The 10,269-nt window shown below is 43.6% G+C and overlaps 1 protein-coding gene across 1 annotated transcript in view; it reads right to left on the bottom strand.

Annotated features, from left to right (window-relative positions):
* Positions 1 to 4,333: 4,333 nt before the first annotated feature.
* emilin2a (elastin microfibril interfacer 2a) overlaps positions 4,334 to 10,269 on the bottom strand; it is a 74,662-nt gene continuing 68,726 nt past the window's right edge. Inside the window, exon 10 of the mRNA XM_029624309.2 lies at positions 4,334 to 5,253. Within this exon, the coding sequence (XP_029480169.2) occupies positions 4,928 to 5,253 (326 nt within the window). The 3' untranslated portion in view covers positions 4,334 to 4,927. The remainder of the gene's footprint in view (positions 5,254 to 10,269) is intronic.

Below are 10,269 nucleotides of genomic sequence, written 5' to 3'. Positions count from 1 at the left end.
CAGCCACTTTAATAATGGGAATTGATTGGAAATGATGTAAATATATCACTAGCCACTTTAAACAATGCTACCTTATATAATGTTACTTACCCTACATTATTCATCTCATATGCATATGTATATACTGTACTCTAGATCATCGACTGCATTCTTATGTCACTAGCCACTTTAACTATGCCACTTTGTTTACTTTGTCTACATACTCATCTCATATGTATATACTGTACTCGATACCATCTACTGTATGCTGCTCTGTACCATCACTCATTCATATATCCTTATGTACATATTCTTTATCCCCTTACACTGTGTATAAGACAGTAGTTTTGGAATTGTTAGTTAGATTACTTGTTGGTTATCACTGCATTGTCGGAACTAGAAGCACAAGCATTTCGCTACACTCGCATTAACATCTGCTAACCATGTGTATGTGACAAATAAAATTTGATTTGATTGATTTGAATAAAATTTGATTTGATTTGATTTGATTTTTGAGACACATGCTATCTGAATCCATGTTAAACCAACATCTAACCCAACCCTGAGACACATGCTATCTGAATCCATGTTAAACCGTCTAACCCAACCCTGAGACACATGCTATCTGAATCCATGTTAAACCAACATCTAACCCAACCCTGAGACACATGCTATCTGAATCCATGTCTAACCCAACCCTGAGACACATGCTATCTGGATCCATGTTAAACCAACCCTGAGACACATGCTATCTGAATCCATGTCTAACCCAACCCTGAGACACATGCTATCTGAATCCATGTCTAACCCAACCCTGAGACACATGCTATCTGAATCCATATTAAACCATCTAACCCAACCCTGAGACACATGCTATCTGGATCCATGTTAAACCAACGTCTAACCCAACCCTGAGACACATGCTATCTGAATCCATGTTAAACCAACATCTAACCCAACCCTGAGACACATGCTATCTGAATCCATTTTAAACCAACGTCTAATACAACCCTGAGACACATGCTATCTGAATCCATGTTAAACCGTCTAACCCAACCCCGAGACACATGCTATCTGAATCCATGTTAAACCATCTAACCCAACCCTGAGACACATACTATCTGAATCCATGTTAAACCAACGTCTAACCCAACCCTGAGACACATGCTACCTGAATCCATGTTAAACCAACGTCTAACCCAACCCTGAGACATATGCTATCTGAATCCATGTTAAACCATCTAACCCAACCCTGAGACACATGCTATCTGAATCCATGTTAAACCAACATCTAACCCAACCCTGAGACACATGCTATCTGAATCCATGTCTAACCAACGTCTAATACAACCCTGAGACACATGCTATCTGAATCCATGTTAAACCGTCTAACCCAACCCTGAGACACATGCTATCTGGATCCATGTTAAACCAACGTCTAACCCAACACTGAGACACATGCTATCTGGATCCATGTTAAACCGTCTAACCCAACCCTGAGACACATGCTATCTGAATCCATGTTAAACCAACGTCTAACCCAACCCTGAGACACATGCTATCTGAATCCATGTTAAACCAACGTCTAACCCAACCCTGAGACACATGCTATCTGAATCCATGTTAAACCAACGTCTAACCCAGCCCTGAGACACATGCTACTGGAATCCATGTCTATCCCAACCCTGAGACACATGCTATCCGGATCCATGTTAAACCAACGTCTAACCCAACCCTGAGACACATACTATCTGAATCCATGTTAAACCAACGTCTATCCCAACCCTGAGACACATGCTATCTCAATCCATGTTAAACCAACGTCTATCCCAACCCTGAGACACATACTATCTGAATCCATGTTAAACCAACGTCTAACCCAACCCTGGGACACATGCTACCTGAATCCATGTTAAACCAACGTCTAACCCAGCCCTGAGACACATGCTATCTGAATCCATGTCTAACCCAACCCTGAGACACATGCTATCTGGATCCATGTTAAACCAACATCTAACCCAACCCTGAGACACATGCTATCTGGATCCATGTTAAACAGTCTAACCCAACCCCGAGACACATGCTATCTGAATCCATGTTAAACCGTCTAACCCAACCCTGAGACACATGCTATCTGGATCCATGTTAAACCAACGTCTAACCCAAGCCTGAGACACATGCTATCCGGATCCATGTTAAACCAACGTCTAAGCCAACCCTGAGACACATGCTATCTGAATCCATGTTAAACCGTCTAACCCAACCCTGAGACAGATGCTATCTGGATCCATGTTAAACTAACCCAACCTGAGACTGCTATCTGAATCCATGTTAAACCAACGTCTAACCCAACCCTGAGACACATGCTATCTGAATCCATGTTAAACCAACGTCTAACCCAACCCTGAGACACATGCTATCTGAATCCATGTCTAACAACCCTGAGACACATGCTATCTGGATCCATGTTAAACCAACGTCTAACCCAACCCCTGAGACACATGCTATCTGGATCCATGTTAAACAGTCTAACCCAACCCGAGACACATGCTATCTGAATCCATGTTAAACCGTCTAACCCAACCCTGAGACACATGCTATCCGGATCCATGTTAAACCAACGTCTAACCCAACCCTGAGACACATGCTATCTGAATCCATGTTAAAAAAACGTCTAACCCAACCCTGAGACACATGCTATCTGGATCCATGTTAAACCGTCTAACCCAACCTGAGACACATGCTATCTGAATCCATGTTAAACCGTCTAACCCAACCCTGAGACACATGCTATCTGAATCCATGTTAAACCAACATCTAACCCAACCCTGAGACACATGCTATCTGAATCCATGTTAAACCAACGTCTAACCCAACCCTGAGACACATGCTATCTGAATCCATGTCTAACCCAACCCTGAGACACATGCTATCTGGATCCATGTTAAACCAACGTCTAACCCAACCCTGAGACACATGCTATCTGAATCCATGATAAACCGTCTAACCCAACCCTGAGACACATGCTATCTGAATCCATGTTAAACTGTCTAATACAACCCTGAGACACATGCTATCTGAATCCATATTAAACCATCTAACCCAACCCTGAGACACATGCTATCTGGATCCATGTTAAACCAACGTCTAACCCAACCCTGAGACACATGCTATCTGAATCCATGTTAAACCAACATCTAACCCAACCCTGAGACACATGCTATCTGAATCCATGTTAAACCAACGTCTAACCCAACCCTGAGACACATGCTATCTGAATCCATGTCTAACCCAACCCTGAGACACATGCTATCTGAATCCATGTTAAACCAACGTCTAACCCAATCCCGAGACACATGCTATCTGGATCCATGTTAAACCGTCTAACCCAACCTGAGACACATGCTATCTGAATCCATGTTAAACCGTCTAACCCAACCCTGAGACACATGCTATCTGAATCCATGTTAAACCAACATCTAACCCAACCCTGAGACACATGCTATCTGAATCCATGTTAAACCAACGTCTAACCCAACCCTGAGACACATGCTATCTGAATCCATGTCTAACCCAACCCTGAGACACATGCTATCTGGATCCATGTTAAACCAACGTCTAACCCAACCCTGAGACACATGCTATCTGGATCCATGTTAAACAGTCTAACCCAACCCCGAGACACATGCTATCTGAATCCATGTTAAACCGTCTAACCCAACCCTGAGACACATGCTATCCGGATCCATGTTAAACCAACGTCTAACCCAACCCTGAGACACATGCTATCTGAATCCATGTTAAAAAAAACGTCTAACCCAACCCTGAGACAGATGCTATCTGGATCCATGTTAAACCGTCTAACCCAACCTGAGACACATGCTATCTGAATCCATGTTAAACCGTCTAACCCAACCCTGAGACACATGCTATCTGAATCCATGTTAAACCAACATCTAACCCAACCCTGAGACACATGCTATCTGAATCCATGTTAAACCAACGTCTAACCCAACCCTGAGACACATGCTATCTGAATCCATGTCTAACCCAACCCTGAGACACATGCTATCTGAATCCATATTAAACCATCTAACCCAACCCTGAGACACATGCTATCTGGATCCATGTTAAACCAACGTCTAACCCAACCCTGAGACACATGCTATCTGAATCCATGTTAAACCAACGTCTAACACAACCCTGAGACACATGCTATCTGAATCCATTTTAAACCAACGTCTAATACAACCCTGAGACACATGCTATCTGAATCCATGTTAAACCATCTAACCCAACCCTGAGACACATGCTACCTGGATCCATGTTAACACCATCCATCCAACTATCAGACAAATCTTCAAATGGGTTTATTGACAACATACGTGAAGGAATGAATCAACCCTACTGTTTTACTAATGGTAACAGTGTTTTGGTATGGAATACTGAATAACCTGTAAAACAGATTAATCTAAACAGGATGTGGTATGGAATACGGAATAAACTATATGGTGGTCTCTTCCCTCTGACATTTTTTTAAAGAAAGAAAAGTACATATATAATTGTATAAATGTTAATTTAGGAAAATGTTTTAAAACGAAAAGGTAGAAAAAAAACAGATATCTATATTGTCAAATACATGAATTAACACTTAATATTTTTTTTATATCTTTGGCATAATTGTTCAGTAAAAAGGCAAGCATAGAATTACTTTTTACATGGTGAATATCTATATCTATGATACAAATTATTATTCTGAACAACTGCAGGGTTGCAGAATTACTTTTTACATGGTGAATATCTATGATACAAATCATTATTCTGAACAACTGCAGGGTTGCAGGTGATTGGATTTCTGGTGTCTGTTTAAATGTATTCCTGCTTTCTGATTGGTTGTGGAATGTACATGACCAAGTCCTTGCTGTGTGATTGGTTGGCCCAGTGGTAACTATCTGGTGATTGGCTGCGGGGCATAGAGGAAGATGGCGCTGAATGTTGATAGGATGTCTCTGGACTCTGTGGTGGCCAGCTGCCCTGCGGTCCGGACCAGAGCTACGTGGTCCCCTTGCCTCAGAGACAGGATCAGGCTGAACGAGACAGAGCCTCCACAGGGACAACTGTCCTGGGCCACTGTCCCTGCTCCAGACGCGGAGCTCATCAGCCTATGGACACTACGGTTGGAGACAGACAAAACAGCCTCCAGTCCCTTCCCCTGCCGAGCCATCAGAACTCCTGAGATCAGGTAACGCCCTTCCATCGGTATCGTGAAGATACCTGGAGAGAGGGAGGGAAAATATTATATTAGTCTGTGTCTGTGTTTTGAAAACCATCCCTAGGTAACCCTAGTAACGTAACCCAAACCCAGGTCAACACTGAACCCTGCCTGACTTACAGTCGTGGCCAAAAGTTTTGAGAATGACACAAATATTAATTTTAACAAAGTCTGCTGCCTCAGACTGTATGATGGCAGTTTGCATATACTCCAGAATGTTATGAAGAGTGATCAGATAAATTGCTAAGTCCCTCTTTGCAATGAAAATTAACTGAATCCCAAAAAACATTTCCACTGCATTTCAGGCCTGCCACAAAAGGACCAGCTGACATCATGTCAGTGATTCTCTCGTTAACACAGGTGTGAGTGTTGACGAGGACAAGGCTGGAGATCACTCTGTTATGCTGATTGAGTTTGAATAAGAGACTGGAAGCTTAAAAAGGAGGGTGGTGCTTGGAATCATTGTTCTTCCTCTGTCAACCATGGTTACCTGCAAGGAAACACATGCCGACATCATTGCTTTGCACAAAAAGGGCTTCACAGGCAAGGATTGTACCTAAATCAACCATTTATCGGGCCATCAAGAACTTCAAGGAGAGCGGTTCAATTGTTGTGAAGAAGGCTTCAGGGCGCCCAAGAAAGTCCAGCAAACGCCAGGACCGTCTCCTAAAGTTGATTCAGCTGTGGGATCAGGGCACCACCAGTACAGAGCTTGCGCAGGAATGGCAGCAGGCAGGTGTGAGTGCATCTGCACGCACAGTGAAGCAAAGACTTTTGGAGGATGGCCTGGTGTCAAAAAGGGCAGCAAAGAAGTCACTTCTCTCCAGGAAAAACATCAGGGACAGACTGATATTCTGCAAAAGGTACAGGGATTGGACTGCTGAGGACTGGGGTAAAGTCATTTTCTCTGATGAATCCCCTTTCCGATTGTTTGGGGCATCCGGAAAAAATCTTGTCCGGAGAAGACAAGGTGAGCGTTACCATCAGTAAAGTATCCTGAGACCATTCATGTGTGGGATTGCTTGTCAGCCAAGGGAGTGGGCTCACTCACAATTTTGCCTAAGAACACTGCTATGAATAAAGAATGGTACCAACACATCCTCCGAGAGCAACTTCTCCCAACCATCCAGGAACAGTTTGGTGACGATATATATTTTGGGTCCATGGCCAGGAAACTCCCCAGACCTTAATCCCATTGAGAACTTGTGGTCATTCCTAAAGAGGAGGGTGGACAAACAAAAACCCACAAATTCTGACAAACTCCAAGCATTGATTGTGCAAGAATGGGCTGCCATCAGTCAGGATGTGGCCCAGAAGTTAATTGACAGCATGCCAGAGCGGATTGCAGAAGACTTGAAAAAGAAGTGTCAACACTGCAAATATTGACTCTTTGCATCAACTTCATGTAATTGTCAATAAAAGCATTTGACACTTATGAAATGCTTGTAATTATACTTACATTTTCCATAGTAATCTGACAAAAATATCTAAAGACACTGAGGCAGCAGACTTTGTGAAAATTAATATTTGTGTCATTCTCAAAACTTTTGGCCACGACTGTATACCACTCCTGGGACCTGACTGTGTCAACTAATAAGTCTACTCATGAATGGCTGGATTGACAGAATTACAACCACACCCAACACACACACTGTCAAATACCTGTCTGTCTGTCTGTCTGTCTGTCTGTCTGTCTGTCTGTCTGTCTGTCTGTCTGTCTGTCTGTCTGTCTGTCTGTCTGTCTGTCTGTCTATCTGTATGTCTCTCTGTATGTCCGTCTGTATCTCTGCCTGTCTGTCTGTATCTCTGCCTGTCTGTCTGTATCTCTGCCTGTCTGTCTGTATCTCTGCCTGTCTGTCTGTCTGTATGTATGTCTGTCTGTCTGGCTGTATGTCTGTCTGGCTGTATGTCTGTCTGGCTGTGTCTCTGTCTGTCTGTGTTTCTGTATTTATGTCTGTTTGTATCTCTCTCTGTCTGTTTGTATCTCTCTCTGTCTGTCTGTCTGTCTGTCTGTTTGTATCTCTGTCTGTCTGTTTGTATCTCTCTCTGTCTGTTTGTATCTCTCTGTCTGTTTGTATCTCTCTGTCTGTTTGTATCTCTGTCTGTCTGTTTGTATCTCTGTCTGTCTGGCTGTATCTCTGTCTGTCTGGCTGTATCTCTCTCTGTCTGTGTTTCTGTTTGTATCTCTGTCTGTGTTTCTGTTTGTATCTCTGTCTGTGTTTCTGTTTGTATCTCCGTCTGTCTGTTTGTATCTCCGTCTGTCTGTTTGTATCTCCCTCTGTCTGGCTGTATCTCCCTCTGTCTGGCTGTATCTCCTCTGTCTGGCTGTATCTCTGTATCTCTGTCTGTCTGGCTGTATCTCTCTCCGTCTGTGTTTCTGTTTGTATCTCTGTCTGTGTTTCTGTTTGTATCTCCGTCTGTCTGTTTGTATCTCCGTCTGTCTGTTTGTATCTCCCTCTGTCTGGCTGTATCTCCCTCTGTCTGGCTGTATCTCCCTCTGTCTGGCTGTATCTCTGTATCTCTGTCTGTCTGGCTGTATCTCTCTCCGTCTGTGTTTCTGTTTGTATCTCTGTCTGTGTTTCTGTTTGTATCTCCGTCTGTCTGTTTGTATCTCCGTCTGTCTGTTTGTATCTCCCTCTGTCTGGCTGTATCTCCCTCTGTCTGGCTGTATCTCCCTCTGTCTGGCTGTATCTCTGTATCTCTGTCTGTCTGGCTGTATCTCTCTCCGTCTGTGTTTCTGTTTGTATCTCTCTCCGTCTGTGTTTCTGGCTGTATCTCCCTCTGTCTGGCTGTATCTCTGTCTGTCTGTTTGTATCTCTGTCTGTCTGTTTGTATCTCTGTCTGTCTGTTTGTATCTCTGTCTGTCTGTTTGTATCTCTGTCTGTCTGGCTGTATCTCTGTCTGTATCTCTGTCTGTCTGTTTGTATCTCCCTCTGTCTGGCTGTATCTCTGTATCTCTGTCTGTCTGTGTTTCTGTTTGTATCTCTGTCTGTCTGTATCTCTGTCTGTGTTTCTGTTTGTATCTCTGTCTGTCTGTTTATCTCTGTCTGTCTGTTTGTATCTCCCTCTGTATCTCTGTCTGTCTGGCTGTATCTCTGTCTGTCTGTGTTTCTGTTTGTATCTCTGTATCTCTGTCTGTATCTCTCTCTGCCTATCTCGCTGTATCTCTGTCTATCTGGCTGTATCTCTGTCTGTCTGTTTGTATCTCTGTCTGTCTGGCTGTATCTCTCTCCGTCTGTGTTTCTGTTTGTATCTCTGTCTGTGTTTCTGTTTGTATCTCCGTCTGTCTGTTTGTATCTCCGTCTGTCTGTTTGTATCTCCCTCTGTCTGGCTGTATCTCCCTCTGTCTGGCTGTATCTCCCTCTGTCTGGCTGTATCTCTGTATCTCTGTCTGTCTGGCTGTATCTCTCTCCGTCTGTGTTTCTGTTTGTATCTCTCTCCGTCTGTGTTTCTGGCTGTATCTCCCTCTGTCTGGCTGTATCTCTGTCTGTCTGTTTGTATCTCTGTCTGTCTGTTTGTATCTCTGTCTGTCTGTTTGTATCTCTGTCTGTCTGTTTGTATCTCTGTCTGTCTGGCTGTATCTCTGTCTGTATCTCTGTCTGTCTGTTTGTATCTCCCTCTGTCTGGCTGTATCTCTGTATCTCTGTCTGTCTGTGTTTCTGTTTGTATCTCTGTCTGTCTGTATCTCTGTCTGTGTTTCTGTTTGTATCTCTGTCTGTCTGTTTATCTCTGTCTGTCTGTTTGTATCTCCCTCTGTATCTCTGTCTGTCTGGCTGTATCTCTGTCTGTCTGTGTTTCTGTTTGTATCTCTGTATCTCTGTCTGTATCTCTCTCTGCCTATCTCGCTGTATCTCTGTCTATCTGGCTGTATCTCTGTCTGTCTGTTTGTATCTCTGTCTGTCTGTTTGTATCTCTGTCTGTCTGTTTGTATCTCTGTCTGTCTGTCTGTATCTCTGTCTGTCTGTTTGTATCTCTCTCTGTCTGGCTGTATCTCTCTCTGTCTGGCTGTATCTCTGTCTGTCTGGCTGTATCTCTGTATCTTTGTCTGTCTGGCTGTATCTCTGTCTGTCTGTTTGTATCTCTGTCTGTCTGGCTGTATCTCCCTCTGTCTGGCTGTATCTCTGTCTGTCTGGCTGTATCTCTGTATCTCTGGCTGTATCTCTGTAACTCTGTCTGTCTGGCTGTATCTCTCTCTGTCTGTGTTTCTATTTGTATCTCTGTCTGTCTGTTTGTATCTCTGTCTGTCTGGCTGTATCTCTGTCTGTCTGGCTGTATCTCTGTATCTCTGTCTGTCTGGCTGTATCTCTCTCTGTCTGTGTTTCTGTTTGTATCTCTCTCTGTCTGTGTTTCTGTTTGTATCTCTCTCTGTCTGTTTGTATCTCCCTCTGTCTGGCTGTATCTCTGTATCTCTGTCTGTATCTCTGTCTGTCTGGCTGTATCTCTGTCTGGCTGTATCTCTGTTTGTCTGGCTGTACCTCTGTCTGTCTGGCTGTATCTCTGTCTGTCTGGCTGTATCTCTGGCTGTATCTCTGTCTGTCTGTGTTTCTGTTTGTATCTCTGTCTGTCTGTGTTTCTGTTTGTATCTCTCTCTGTCTGTGTTTCTGTTTGTATCTCTCTCTGTCTGTCTGTCTGTATCTCTGTCTGTCTGGCTGTATCTCTGTCTGTCTGGCTGTATCTCTGTATCTCTGTCTGTCTGGCTGTATCTCTGTATCTCTGTCTGTCTGGCTGTATCTCTGTCTGTCTGGCTGTATCTCTGTCTGTCTGTTTGTATCCCCCTCTGTCTGGCTGCATCTCTGTATCTCTGGCTGTCTGTCTGTCTGTCTGGCTGTATCTCTGTATCTCTCTCTGTCTGTCTGTATCTCTCTCTGTCTGTCTGTGTTTCTGTTTGTATCTCCCTCTGTCTGTCTGTCTGGCTGTATCTCTGTATCTCTGTCTGTCTGTTTGTATCTCTGTCTGGCTGTATCTCTGTCTGTCTGTTTGTATCTCTGTCTGTCTGGCTGTATCTCTGTCTGTATCTC

The sequence above is a fragment of the Oncorhynchus nerka genome, linkage group LG20 (genome assembly GCF_034236695.1).
Source record: "Oncorhynchus nerka isolate Pitt River linkage group LG20, Oner_Uvic_2.0, whole genome shotgun sequence".
In the NCBI taxonomy this organism is placed as follows: Eukaryota; Metazoa; Chordata; class Actinopteri; order Salmoniformes; family Salmonidae; genus Oncorhynchus; species Oncorhynchus nerka.
This window is presented reverse-complemented; position numbering and strand designations above follow the sequence as displayed.